This window comes from Manis javanica, chromosome 7, assembly GCF_040802235.1.
Source record: "Manis javanica isolate MJ-LG chromosome 7, MJ_LKY, whole genome shotgun sequence".
Lineage (NCBI taxonomy): Eukaryota > Metazoa > Chordata > Mammalia > Pholidota > Manidae > Manis > Manis javanica.
The window spans coordinates 34689469-34704805 of NC_133162.1; the positions used below are offsets into that span (position 1 = coordinate 34689469).

A 15337-nucleotide genomic window follows, 5' to 3' on the forward strand; every position below is an offset into this window, starting at 1 on the left:
TTTCTTCATTTTTCTGTATTGTCAAATTTTTCTCCAATAAAAATATATTGCATTTTATAATCTAAACACTAATTTTTGAGGAGGCAAAGTAGTTTAAAGAAGGCATAAGTGGTTTTACTAAAAATAATTTACATTTAATTGGGAAAAAATTGTATTTAAATAATTGATTCTGATGGATCTGACATTGTTTCTTATAAAAGTTTTTTATAAGACAGATTTTCTTATAAATCTTTTGTTGATATTGATCCAGAGATCTCTTGAAGTCAAAGAGGCCAACAGAATTAGGGAGGATACCAGGAAAGGCAAAATGTTTCCTGCTTTTCAGCAAGTGATACCTTCATTTACAAAATACTGCCTTCAGCCCTTGTTTTGCAGCTTCTTTAAAAAGACTGAGTTGGAAGTAATCAGTGTGGGATAGAGGATTATAATTAGAAAACTATTGAGTTTCCTTTCAGTTTCATCTTTCCAGGCTGAAAGTCCTAAGACCTCATGGAAAGAGTTTAAAAAGGATCTTTTGGAGGAATACAGAGAAGGGTGCCGGAACCTAAGTAGTTGCAGAAACACACAGAAACTATTATTTGATGTAGTGATTGTAAATGACATAATTCTTTACCATAAATGATTGTAGCACAGGAAATTAAAGAAGTTGAATAAGGATCAGCTAAATTTGGGCTTGCTTGGTTTTCTTGATAACCCTTTATTATTATAGGAATGTTTAGGAACATCTCTAGCTTTTGGAACCTCACCTACGCCTGAATACTCCTTGTTTAAAGATTGAAGAGTCCCTCTCTATATGCCATTCTTTAAATTCTGAAGGGCAATGATTTTGAACTCTTCTGGGTTTTTAGGCAGATTTTCCAGTGACTAGCTATTTATTGTTAAATTCGTGTATCTCAGAATATGATGAGTGAATCACATCTAGGTCTCACGGATGTTAGCATTTGGTGGTAATGAATCCAAATACGGTGTTGATTATCTGAAAATAATGAACAAGAGGACATAGATTTGGCTAAAACTAGAATGTAAATTCTCCCTTCTGAGTCAAAGCCTCGTTCTGATGACAAGTTTTCTTGTAATAGGTTCTGATGAAGGTGGCAGTAGGAGATAGCACTCATTGCATATGGTGTAAACTAATTTTTAGGGACTGTAAAATGACTTAGGAGCTGAGAAAATATAACAATAGATATTGCAATTACATAATAGATACTGTTGAATGTGTTTTAACAATGGATCATTTTTGAAACTCATAATTAACTTCTAGTAAATATGAAAAGATCTATGAACTCTATAAAAAATAACAGGCAATTCTATTATTTAAGACATGATTCTTTACAAATATCATTATTTTTCTATAGAAAACATTAAATATGTTTTAAAGAATAATTATACTATAATATAAATGTAAGCAAAGTACTCTCCACAAAACCAGAGGTGAATGTAGTATCTTCTTCCTAATAAGGAAGTTTAAAACAATAAGAACAAAAAATATTTTTTACTAAAAGTCCCATAATACTTCATGGTAAAATTTAGAACAGTTTCATCAGAATCCATCAGTTGTTAATGATTTTTCCATTTTTAATTACTTTTTCTCTCTTTCACACACATACCCATCAATACAAGCAACATTACACTTCTGAGAGAATTGTTTTTTTCCCTATCCCTTAATTTGAAATGACCTTGTACAAATTACTTGACCTGAGTGTCTTTAAGAGATTAGGATGGCCTTGACTAGGAATCCATGATCCCCCTTTTTATTTGAAGAAAATGCTTTGTTTTGTCCACTCTGATTTTTCTCTTTTGTGCAAGTGACAATGCTGTTTGCCTCAAGTACCCTATAACAGAGTTTAATACCTAATGATTACTGACCTTTTACAACTACACTGTATTTGTTGCAAAAGTCAAATATTTTTTCCTTATTTCTAGGTTTCTCTGTATCACTCACCTCCAAAATACTGTTGACATTTATTTACTTAAACAATGGTTGTGACATAAAATTAACATTTTTCTGAGAATGTCGTGATAATCCTTGACGTAATTGGACATGAAAATTTTGCGAAGCCAAGTTCATGAATATTAGCTTTGCACAAAAGCATTGTTTATGTAACTGTTTTGTTCAAGGAATTGGTCAAGAAAACTTAAGTACATATTTTTCCGTATGACTGTTTCATTTTTCTTTTGATCCATCCACTTCCTTTTCCCAAATAGTTAATGAAAAAAACATACCAAGTATCTACATCTTCTACTCTTAACCCTGGTTATTAGTTGAAACATTTGAGTCAGGTTTGTCAGTTTATAGGCCAGTGGTTGACAAACTTTGTAAAGGGCCAGAGAGTAAATATTTTAGGCCTGTGGGTCATATGGTCTTTGTCACACATTATTCTTTGTTTTTGTTCTTACAACCCTTTAAAAATGTAAAAATGTTTCTTAGCTTGGAGATGTACAAAAACAGGCAGCCAGGCAGTTTGCTGTAGCAACCCATGTTACTATCAGGAAGAAAGTCTAGAGACAAGCATGATGCCCAAGGTCATATACTAGTCAGTAGTTGTGAGCATAAGAACCAGTCCATTGTTCCCCACTATTATCTGTTATATAAATATTACTATCTTTCTTCTGGTTGCCATTCTGATAAATATGTTGTATTTTTGAGCCACTATGAAACCTTTAACTTTTTATTCTCCCTAAGCTTCAAACTTACAAAGTTTTTTTGAATTCATTATTTTGTTGCTTGAATTTGAAGGGCAGTATGAATGATTATTTAAATTAATTGCATAATCAAGTGAGTTGGCATGTTTAAATTGGAATGCGGGAGCTGTGTTAAAAATTTCAGACTGTTTTGATGGAAGCTTCCTTTTTGTTTTATTTATTTGTTATTGAGACTTTGGCTTTCTTTTAAGATTTTTCATGTGTACATTTTATGACTTGATTTAAAAACTATTCTAACTGCTGTGGCCTTTGATAGCATTGTTGTAGATTAATCTATTGTAGCTTTTTTTGTTAATATTTTACAATGTATTTGAAATGATTATATCAATAATTATTTTCTTTGTGCTTAAAATTATTTTATTTTTTTAGGACGCATGGGGATAAATTTCCATCATCCAGGAACAGATAATATTATGGCACTTAACAGTAAGTCTTCATATGAAATATTCTGTAAAATTAGTGGTCAAATTTACAGCATGTAATTTCCACTTTCTTAATTGTTCATTACATTTCAACTTTCCACTGAGTGCAGTATTGAACTATTATTCAGTGGTTTTTAAAGTGTGGTCCCAGGGCTAGCAACAGCATCATTTGGAAACTTATTAAAAATTCAAACTCTCAGGCCTCACTACAGACCTGCTGAATCAGAAACCTTAAGTATGGAACTGTGTATTGACAAGTCCTTTAAGTGATTCTGATGCAGGCTAAAGTTTGAGAACTGCTATCCTGTACCTGGGGTTGACAAACTATAGCCCTGTGGGCCAAATTTGGCCTGCTGCCTGTTTTTGTGGTTTCATTGAAACACAGCCACACCTGTTCATTTATGAATTATTTATTTATGGCTACTTTTGTACTACAATGGCAGAGCCCAAATGTCTGAACTATTTACTTCCCAGCCCTTAACAGAGAAGTTTGCTAACCCCTGCTTGCATACCACTGGGGTAGGGAAAGGAAGTAAAGAGGGAGGCAAAGAGGAGGAGTAGAGCAGAGAATGTGAATGAATAAACCAACTTATTTATACATACTGGGAATTTTCTCATGGTGGTAGATTGCCAACAGGTACTTCAAACTGAACATAGGGGTTTCCCATTAATAGAGTTTGCATGGTATAGATGTCAGTAGCTTTGCAGGTTAGAAATGGTTTTGTCGGTATAATTATTAGATTGAGTTCTTGACCATCCAAACCTTATTAGCCATAAAGTCATTGTATTAATTAATACTGAAAGAATTATTTGACTGGCGTCAGTTTTCCTTCCTATTGTCTATGGACCAAATAGCTTTGCAGATGAACAGTCTCTAAATGAAAATTGTCACTTGTCTCCAGGACCATATAAGACATTGAATTTCTGGGTATTTAAGTTTTTTTCTCTATCAATTGAATGCCATCAGGTTGTTCCCTTTCATTCTCCCAGGTATAAGCTGACTCTTGATACACATGGGAGACATTCTGGGTAAATCAAGGGTTGTGTACAATATTGTCTCTTACCCTCTTGCTTGAGTGAGGAATTTGAAATACCCTTGGAGTTCCTTAGGGCAGATTTTAGGTTATCCCTAAAGTAGATATTCCCTATTTCTTTTGGTTCCTGACAGGTAGCCTGCCTCCCAGTGAGCAGAGCTGAGAACCAGTGGCAGTCTTGATGATGCAGGTTGTAATCTACCCCAGGCATATTTTGTTCTAAATAGCTAGTATCCCTTCTTTTGGAGGGTCTTTGAAACAATAAAAATTCTCGACTACCTCTGTTTTCTTCTTTAAAAAAAAAAAAAAAGGTCACTTTACGTTTAGATTATGCTACCTCTAATTTTTTTTCTAGTAGTAGGTACTTTGGATTGAGGATTAATAAACATGCTTAGCTTGCTAAACTTCAGCAATTTTGTGAAATTTTGGAAACACTTCGTTCGGTGATGGCATTTAGAGTTGAATATAAAAGAAAATGGTAATGTAAAAGCAGTATGGTAGTGTGTCTGCCTGAAGGAATGAATGTGTATTTTAGAAAAGACTTAATTTGACATGGTGTGAATCTTCTTCTGCAGAGGGAGAGGATATAATATGTGATTTTCTGTGTGAAAAAATGAAGGTAAAATACATTTTTCTTTTTAAAAGGTTTTGGTTCTGTTTTATTTGATTATCTTTCATTCTGTGCTTTTAAATAAGAGATTTCATTTATATTCTTTCCACTTTGTACATGTTGCTTTAAATTTCTTCTTTTGGCCTCTAAATTTCCTCATCTGTAAGAGAAGGGGACTGAATTAGGTCATCTCAATGACTGTTTTCAGAATGAAGATTCTGTGATTTTGTAACATTTTTTAAAGCACCAAAAGATTCATTTTTGCCAGATAGGATACCTGTTATAGAAAACATATGTATTTGCAACGATATATTAGCTATTAGAATGCATCTATCTTCAAATGACTCTGCAGGGACCTCAGAGTAAACCATAAAAACAACCAGAGTTTGGCATTTGCATTATTTATACTCTCAGTTCTCTTTCAAAGTTGACTCCAATTTGCAATGACCAGAATAAACAAAATATCTTCCTTGGTAGCTGCTTGTGAGACCTACAGGTTTTGACTATTTTGCTGTGATAAACATTTTTTTCCCTTTTCTATACTTGGGCCCAGCCCATCAGGTGACTTATATATGTAACACACACAAACACACCTATGTATTCTTTGTGTTCCCTTTTATGCCTACCCTTTGTCAGCCTAACAGTGATTATCCTGTGACTGGTCTGGCCTTCCTCCTTTCTTTCAAACTTCATATAGGAATAATTGAAATCACTGAAACTTTATCAGTTTGGAATTTGTAGATATTGAAATGGACTGGATTGAAGTTGAACTGTAATTTCAGAAAAGAAGGGACTGGCTAAGAAAATTAAAAAGAATTGAGTCAATGGTTAAATTTTTTAAAAAGGAAATGTCAGTCAGTTGTAGTTCCCTCTTTCTTATCCTTTTTAGTTGTACAAAATCCATGCTTCCTAACTCTGTACGTAATGTTGCCATTCACTGTCTTCAAAAAATTTTCCATCCTTCTTTTACTCCCTTGACCTCCAAAAACCCAAAACTATCCTGAAGACACCATACTTTCAGCTCTCCTAATTTGGTGGGAAAGACAAAGGTGTCATCCTGAGCATTCTTACTTCTCACTACTTCCCAGCTTTGAATGGGCCAATTTCCCATTTTTTGGATCTTCCTAGTGCATGCCATCTAGTTAGACTTTCCTCTGAGAATCGTCACTGCTGATATCACCTAGAAAACAAAAAATAGAACTTTGGAGAAGAGGATAGGATACCTGTTATAGAAAACAGTAAACCTATAGATATTGAGAGTGTGGAAAGACTGGTAAGATTTGTGTAAAGCCAAAGAATCTGATTTTTCCTATTTAAGATCGTGAATCTAGTAAGAATTATCAGGTCAATTTTGGGGGAGGAAACTAAAAGACACTTTTAAATTTTGGCTGTGCCTGAAAATATTAGGTCTTGAAGTACTGAAGAATATTGAAGGGATGATGGGGGAAATAAATTCTGATCCATCAGTAAGACCTGTCACTTGTCTGGTATTTCCAAAATAATCTTAATTCTGAAACAATCTGCTACTTCCATTTAAACTTGAAATATATTTTTTTCTTAACTTCTTAACAATTCTGTCCTTTCAGCCTCTTTACCTTTACACCAAAAACCCTGGAAGTTGTATGTATTTTTACTTTCCTCCTGGAGAAGGAAGGAGGCTATTGAGAGAGCTTCCAGCTATATTTATGGTAGTTGTATCAGCCACATTTTTTTTTCTAACACTAACAGTAGCTTGCGTTTTTTTGTTTGTTTGGTTGTGTGTGTGTGTGAGTGTGTGTGTGTTAACACACTAGGTATAGACTTGAATTTAGCAGTTGTGGGCTTGTATAGGATTGCTGCCTGACTTGGTGATTTTTCCTCTATTATGACAATCCTCAGAAAAGGATACTGATGTCTCTATGATTAATCAAATGAACCAAGTTAATTTATGGTCAAACTAATGTTCAAGACCATAATTCCTGGTCTTGTAATTTACTCCAAGAGATAATCAGCTGCTAAGTGTATCCACTTTCTTCCTTTTGATTGGTCAGCTCCTCTTTCTCCATACAGACAATGGGCTTGGAAAAAGTTAAATATCAGAAGGTTGCTTGAAGAGTACAAAATTAGAAACAGAGAGAGTAGTGTCACTTAAGGGATAGTATCACTAAGCTTCAGGGAAGTATCTTTCAAGCAGGCTGGAATGCATGCAAAACCTGAAGATGGAGTAATAAATTAACATAGCCATGAAAAACATTGTCTAAAGTCAGACAGATCTGGTTCCACCTCTTAAAACCTCTATGACCTTGGGGCCACATTCTTAACTCTCTGTCTCTGGTTTCTTCACCTGTAAAATGGAGCTAATGATCATTAAAGTAGTTGTATATGAATCTTACAAAGCTTAGCATAGTGCCTGACTGGTAGATAATGCTCAGGTGAGCTACTGTTGTGATTGCTCGCATCAGCTTTACTGCTGTCTTTTAAAAAAAATTTTTTTATTAAGGTATGATTGATATACACTCTTATGAAGGTTTCACATGTAAAAACAATGTAGTTACTACATTTATCCATATTATCAAGTCCACACCCATACCCCAATGCAGTCACTGTCCATCAGTGCAGCAAGATGCCACTGATTCACTATGTGCCTTCTCTGTGCTACGCTGTTCTCCCTGTGATCCCCCACACCATGTGTACGAAACATAATACCCCTCAGTCCCCTTCTCTGTCTCTCCCCACCTACCCTCCCACACCCCTCCCCTTTGGTAACCACTAGTTCATTCTTGGAGTCTCTGAGTCTGCTGCCATTTTGTTCCTTCAGTTTTGCTTCGTTGTTATACTCCACAAATGAGGGGAATCATTTGGCATTTGTCTTTCTCCACCTGGCTTATTTCACTGAGCATAATGTCCTCCAGCTCCATCCATGTTGTTGCAAATGGTAGGATTTGTTTCTTTCTTATGGCTGAATAGTATTCCATTGTATATATGTACAACATCTTCTTTATCCATTCATCTAGTGATGGACACTTAGGTTGCTTCCATATGTTGGCTGTTGTAAAAAGTGCTGCGATAAACATAGGGGTGCATATGTCTTTTTGAATCTGAGAAGTTGTATTCTTTGGGTAAATTCCAAGGAGTGGGATTCCCAGGTCAAATGGTATTTATATTTTTAGTATTTTGAGGAACCTCCATGTTGCTTTCCACAATGGTTGAACTAGCTTACATTCCCACCAGCAGTGTAGGAGGGTTCCCCTTTCTCCACATCCTTGCCAGCATTTGTTGTTCTTAGTTTTTTCGATTCTGGCCGTCCTTACTAGTGTGAGGTGATATCTCATTGTGGTTTTAATTTTCATTTCCCTGATGATAAGTGATGTGCAGCATCTTTTCGTGTGTCTGTTGGCCATCTGATTTCTTCTTTGGAGAACTCTGTCTCCATAGTCTCTGCCCATTTGTTAATCGGATTATTTGCTTTTTGGGTGTTGAGGTGTGTAAGTTCTTTATATATTTTGGATGTTAACCCCTTGTCAGATATGTCATTTACAAATATATTCTCCCATACTGTAGGATGCCTTTTTATTCTGTTGATGGTGTCCTTTGCCGTGCAGAAACTTTTTAGTTTGATGTAGTCCCATGAGTTCATTTTTGCTTTTGTTTCCCTTTCTCAAGGAGACGCGTTCAGGAAGAAGTTGTTCATGCTTATATTCAGGAGATTTTTGCCTATGTTGTCTTCTAAGAGTTTTATGATTTCATGACTTACATTCAAGTCATTAATCCAGTTCGAGTTTACTTTTGTGTATGGGGTTAGACAATGATCCAGTTTCATTCTCTTGCATGTAGCTGTCCAGTTTGCCAACACCAGCTGTTGAAGAGGCTGTCATTTCTCCATTGTATGTCCATGGCTCCTTTATCATATATTAATTGACCATATATGGTTTGGTTTATATCAGGGCTTTCTAGCCTCTTCCACTGGTCTATGGGTGTGTTCTTGTGCCAGTACCAAATTGTCTTGATTACTGTGGCTTTGTAGTAGAGCTTGAAGTTGGGAAGCGAGATGCCCCCTACTTTATTTTTCCTTCTCAGGATTGCTTTGGCTATTCGGGGTCTTTTGTGGTTCCATATGAATTTTAGGATGATTTCTCTAGTTCGTTGAAGAATGCGTTGCATAAAATCGAGAAGAATAAAACAACAGAAAGAATCAATGTTTATTTTGTTTATTTTGTTATTTGTTATTTTGTTATTTGTTATTTTGTTATTTTATTTATTTGAGAAAATAAACAAAATAGATAGTAATTGCATTGAATCTATAGACAGCTTTAGGCAGGATGGCCATTTTGACAATACTAATTCTTCCTATCCATGATCATGGGATGTGTTTCCATTTATTGGTATCTTCTTTAATTTCTCTCATGAGTGTCCTGTAGTTTTCAAAGTATAGGTCTTTCACTTCCTTGGTTAGGTTTATTCCTAGGTATTTATTCTTTTTCATACAGTTGTGACTATAACTGTTTTCCTGATTTCTCTGTTAGTTCACTGTTAATGTATAGGAATGCCACAGATTTCTGTGTATTAATTTTGTATCCTGCAACTTTGCTGAATTCAGATTTTAGATCTAGTAGTTTTGGAGTGGAGTCTTTAGGGTTTTTTTATATGCAATATAATGTCATCTGCAAACAAGGGACAGTTTAACTTTTTCCTTGCCAATCTGGATGCCTTTTATTTCTTTGTGTTGTCTGATTGCCATGGCTAGGACCTCCAGTACTGTTGTATAGAAGTGGGGAAAGTGGGCATCCTTGTCTTGTTCCCAATCTTAAAGGAAAAGCTTTCAACTTCTCGCTGTTAAGTATAATGTTGGCTGTGGGTTTGTCATGTATGGCCTTTATTATGTTGAGGTACTTCCCCTGTATACCATTTTGTTGAGAGTTGGGTAAATAGGGTAAGTACCTTTTGTCAAATGCTTTTTCAGCATCTATGGAGATGATCATGTGGTTTTTGTCCTTCTTTTTGTTGATGTGGTGCATGATGTTGATGGATTTTTTAATGTTGTACCATCCTTGCATTCTTGGAATAAATCCTAGTTGATCATGATAGATGATCTTTTTGATGTATTTTTGAATTCGGTTTGCTAATATTTTGTTGAGTATTTTTGCATCTATGTTCATCAGGGATATTGGTCTATAATTTTCTCTTTTTGTGGTGTCTGTCTGGTTTTGGTATTAGAGTGATGCTGGCCTCATAGAATGAGTTTGAAAGTATTCCCTCCTCTTCTATTTTTTGGAAAACTTTAAGGAGAATGGGTATTAGGTCTTCACTAAATGTTTGATAAAATTCGGGGGTGATGCCTTCTGGTCCATAAGTTTTGTTTTTAGGTAGCTTTTTGATTACCAGTTCAATTTTGTTGCTGTTAATTGGTCTGTTCAGATTTTCTGTTTCTTCCTTGGTCAGTCTTGGAAGGTTGTATTTTTCTAGAAAGTTGTCCATTTCTTCTAGGTTATCCAGTTTGTGGGCATATAATTTTTCATAGTATTCTCTAATAATTCTTTGTATTTAAGTGGTATCCGTAGTGATTTTTCCTTTCTCATTTCTGATTCTGTTTATGTGTGTAGGCTCTCTTTTTTTTGTTAAGCTTGGCTAGGGGTTTATCTATTTTGTTTATTTTCTCAAAGAACCAGCTCTTGCTTTCATTGATTCTTTCTGTTGTTTTATTCTTCTCGATTTTATTTATTTCTGTCCTTCCTTCTACTGACTTTGGGCCTCATTTGTTCTTCTTTTTCTAGTTTCGTTAATTGGGAGTTTAGACTTTTTATATGGGATTGTTCTTCTTTCCTGAGGTAGGTCTGTATTGCAATATACTTTCCTCTTAGCACAGCCTTTGCTGCATCCCACCGATTTTGCAGTGTTGAATTATTGTTGTCATTTGTCTCCATATATTGCTTGATCTCTGTTTTTATTTGGTCTTTGATTGATTGGTTATTCAGAAGCATGTTGTGAAGCCTCCATGTGTTTGGGATTTTTCATTTCCTTTGCATAATTTATTTCTAGTTTCATACCTTTGTGGTCTGAGAAACTGGTTGGTACAATTTCAGTCTTTTTGAATTTACTGAGGCTAGTATTTGGCCTAGTATATGATCTATTCTTGAAAATGTTCCATGTGCACTTGAGAAGAATGTGTATTCTGTTGCTTTTGGGTGTAGAGTTCTGTAGATGTCTGTTAGGTCCATCTGTTCTAATGTGTTGTTCAGTGCCTCTGTCCTTACTCATTTTCTGTCTGGTTGATCTGTCCTTCAGAGTGAGTGGAGTGTTGAAGTCTCCTAGAAAGAATGCATTGCATTCTATTTCCTCTTTTAATTCAGTTAGTATTTGGTTCACATATGTAGATGCTCCTGTGTTGGGAGCATAGGTTTTTACAATGTTTATATCTTCTTTTGGATAGACCCCTTTATCATTATGTAATGTCCTTCTTTGTCTCTTGTGACTTTGTTTGTTTTGAAGTCTATTTTATCTGATACAAATACTGCAACTCCTGCTTTTTTCTATTAGTTGCTTGAAATATCTTTTTCCATCCCTTCACTTTTAGTCTTCTGTATATGTCTTTGGGTTTAAAGTGAGTCTCTTGTAGGCAGCATATAGATGGGTCTTGTTTTTTTTTATCCATTCAGTGACTTTGTGTCTTTTGATTGGTGCATTCAGTCCATTTACATTTAGGGCGATTATCGATAGGTATGCACTTATTGCCTTTGTGGATTTAGATTTGTGGTTGCCAAAGGTTCAAAGTTAACTTCCTTACTATCTAAGAGTCTAACTTAACTCACTTAATATGCTATTACAAACACAATCTAAAGGTTCTTTTCTTTTTCTTCCTCCTCCTTTCTTTATATATTAGGCATCATATTCTATACTCTTTGTCTATCCCTTGATTGACTTTCGAGATAGTTAATTTAATTTTGCATTTGCTTAGTAATTAGCTGTTCTACTGTCTTACTGTGGTTTTATTACCTCTGGTGAGAGCTATTAAACTGAGGAACACTTCCATCTATAATGGAGTATAGAGATGGTTTGTGGGAGGTAAATTCTCTGAGCTTTTGCTTATCTGGAAATTGTTTAATCCCTCCTTCAAATTTAAATGATAATCTTGCCGGTTAAGTAATCTTCATTCGAGGCCCTTCAGTTTCATTGCATTAAATACATCATGCCACTCTCTTCTGGCCTGTAAGGTTTCTGCTGAGAAGTCTGATGTTAGCCTGATGGGCCTTCCTTTGTATGTGATCTTATTTCTCTCTCTGGCTGCTTTTAATAATCTGTCCTTATCCTTGATCTTTGCCATTTTAATAACTATATGTCTTGGTGTTGTCTTCCTTGGGTCCCTTGTGTTGAGAAATCTGTGGACCGCCATGGCCTGAGAGACTATCTCCTTCCCCAGGTTGGGGAAATTTTCCGCAATTACCTCCACAAAGACACTTTCTATCCCTTTCTCTCTCTCTTCTTCTTCTGGTACCCCTGTAATGCAAATATTATTCCATTTGGATTGGTCACAAGAGTTCTCTCAATATTCTTTCATTCTTAGAGATCCTTTTTTCTCTCTGTACCTCAGCTTCTTTGTATTCCTTTTCTCTAGTTTCTATTTCATTTATTGTCTACTCCACCGTATCCAATGTGCTTTTAATTCCCTCCATTGTGCTCTTCAATGATTGGATCTCTGACCAGAATTCATTCCTGAGTTCTTGAATATCTTTCTGTACCTCCATTAGCATGTTAATGATTTTTATTTTGAACTCCCTTTCAGGAAGAGTCATGAGGTCCATGTCATCTTCCTCAGGAGTTACATTAATTTTACTCTGGACCAGGTTCCTTTGGCATTTCATATTTGTATATGGCGCCCTGTAATGTCCAGAAGCTCTACTCTCTGGAGCTGCTCAGCCCCTCAAGCAATGTAGAGGGTCGCAGGGGAGTGGTGTTGGTGCCTGGGAGGAGGAAAGAGCTGTTTCCTGCTTCCCAGCTGCTATTCCTGTCTCCACTACCTGTACCAGTGGGCCAAGCACACAGGTATAAGCCTCTCTGCTTTGCCTTTGTAGTTGCTGTAGACACATCTTCCCTCTGGCTGGCCTAACGCCAGTATAGGGTTTGCTGGTTTGCAAGCCAGGTGGGGCCTGCCGGGAGAGAGGCACAGTAGGCTGCCTATCACAGAGGGGGTCCTTGGAGCGGTGTAGCCAGTCAGGGAGCTGGAGCACCTGGAAATCGTGAAAGCTCCCAACCTGCAGGGCAGAGTGCACCCAGACAATTTTGTCTACCAGTCCTTTCTCCTGAGCAGTAAGGTCTGTGCAATCCTTGCCCCTTTAGCAGCCCTCTTGCTAAGGGTTTCCTTGTTAGGACGTCTCTCAGACTGCTTGCCTTTCTTTTGTCCCAGAACAGCCGGATATGGATCTCTGCTTTCCACAAGTGGCTGTAATCTCAGTCTCTCCAGGAATTCTGCATGTGTTACCTTTCCAGTCCCCTAATCACAAGAGTATTATGAAAGCACCATGAAATTTAGGTTTGTGTTACTAGAGCAGATCTCTGGAGCTAGGTATTCAGCAGACCCAGGCCTTCTAGTCCCTCCCTGCTCTGTTTCTCTTCCTCCAGCCGGTGAGCTGGGGTGGGGGAAGGGCGTTGGTCCCACTGGGTCACAGCTTTGGTATGTTACCCTGTTCCATGAGGTCTGCTCTTTTCTCCAGGTGTACGCAGTCTGGCACAGTCCTCTTTCCTGGTGCTCTTTCAGAATTAGTTGTATTAATTATATTTTCATATTATATGCGGTTTTAGGAGGAAGCCTCTCACCTCTCATGCTGCCATCTTTAATCTATTGCTGCCTTTTTAAGATTTCTTTGCATGTTAGACTTTCAAAATATGAGTTTATCATACATTGGTTATGTTTAGATAGATATTTCCTAATGGAATTTAAGGTAGCACACATGCAGTCATAGCAGTTATAGGCCAGAAGTGGCTGAACTGGAGTACATTACCATCTTTTTGTGTGAATTTTTTTTCTGCATGAAATGCTTCCTACCTCTGACCCCTGATTGGAACATGTACTTTCTTTGGGGCTTAGAATTGCTATATCTCTCATGATGTTTCATATTTTTAAAGGTCCTAAAGAGTGATGTTTGGAATGCAAAATGGTATAGCCATTATGGACAATGGTTTGGCAGTTTCTTTAAAAACTCAAACATACACCTGCCTTGTTCTGCTCCTAGGAACTTACTGAAGAGCCAAAAGGAAAGCATATGTCCACACAAACACATGTAATGTAAATGTTCAAAGCAGCATTATTCATTATAGCCAAAATTATAAGTAATCCATTTGTCCCTCAACTGGAGAATGGGTAAACAAATGATGGCACATTCATAAAATGGAGTATTATTCAGCAATAAAAAGGAACAAACTATTGATAACATGCAACAACATGAATAACAACATGAACAACTCAAAATTGTTATATGAGTTAAAAGCTAAGCAAAAAGGAATATATGCTAGATGATTACATTAATATAAAAGTCTAGAAAATATAAACTAATCTGTAGTAACAGCAAATACAACTTCGACAGTATTTTGAAGTAATGTTCACCTTTCTTCAGAGGACAAGTGGCTCTATGTCTAATGGTCTAGATATTGGAGGAGTTATGTGATAAGAATGTATCTAGTTCAGTAAGTCTCTGAGTCTCCTAGGTCTCCCCTTAGTTTAAAAATCAACAAGAGGACAGTTAGGATACTCACACTGACTGACTACCTCATTGTTTTTGGAAGATTTAGATAAGATTTGACACATGGACGAGTAAGATATTATTATTGCTACATATGGAAAGTGGGGACATAGCCTTACTCAGAGAAGATATGGCAGAGAATGATTTTTTTTAAACAGTAGCTTTGTAATGTAATAGGGGCTCGACTTTATTTGAATTAAATTTTCATGCTGTTTTTTTCCCTCATATCTTTCAGCTTGTAATTAGCATCTATTCCAGGTTATAACAGTTGAAAGAGAATTTTGAAGTGCCATTTTCCCTCTGATAGAAATGGTTGTTTGCCCTCACTCTTTCTTACCAAAGTTCTTAAGACATTGATAAATTGAGGAATCTTAGAATGGTATAGCCATTATGGACAGTTTGAAGACTTAAATTTTTAATATCTTATAAAAACCGAAAGAGACTTCACTTACTTGAGAAACTCCGAGGTCACTGATTGTTAACTCATACATAGCTAAAGCATCAAGAAACTTGGAGCTTTAGATTCTGCTGTCTTTCATGTTTTTCCTTATACTTGAAAACATTTCGGAAGATTTTGCTTACATTTCTGTTTGAACTGAGGGCTGCCAGAACATTTGTTTAATCAAAAGAGGAAATGTGAAAGGGTTTTGGTATGAACTTTCATGTTGGGCAGAGACTCCTGTGTGGCTGCAGAGTCTCCCCTTCCTCCTCCTATTCTCTGTTTGGAGTGAGCTCCTTAAGGAGAGGCTCAGCTGAGAGAAGTGGCAGAGAGGGAGCTGAACATATGATGCTCTTATGCCAAAATGGGAATAGAGCCAGGTTCGCTAGAATTCCAAATGGAATTTTCCAAAATTTGAA

General features: G+C 36.4%; 1 protein-coding gene across 11 annotated transcripts in view; it reads left to right on the plus strand.

The window, feature by feature from the left end:
* CPEB3 (cytoplasmic polyadenylation element binding protein 3) overlaps positions 1–15337 on the plus strand; it is a 191363-nt gene that overhangs the window by 57948 nt on the left and 118078 nt on the right. For all 11 annotated transcript variants that reach the window (XM_073240696.1, XM_073240694.1, XM_073240699.1 and 8 more), the window contains one exon: positions 3073–3129. In XM_073240696.1, the coding sequence (XP_073096797.1) occupies positions 3073–3129 (57 nt within the window). The remainder of the gene's footprint in view (positions 1–3072; positions 3130–15337) is intronic.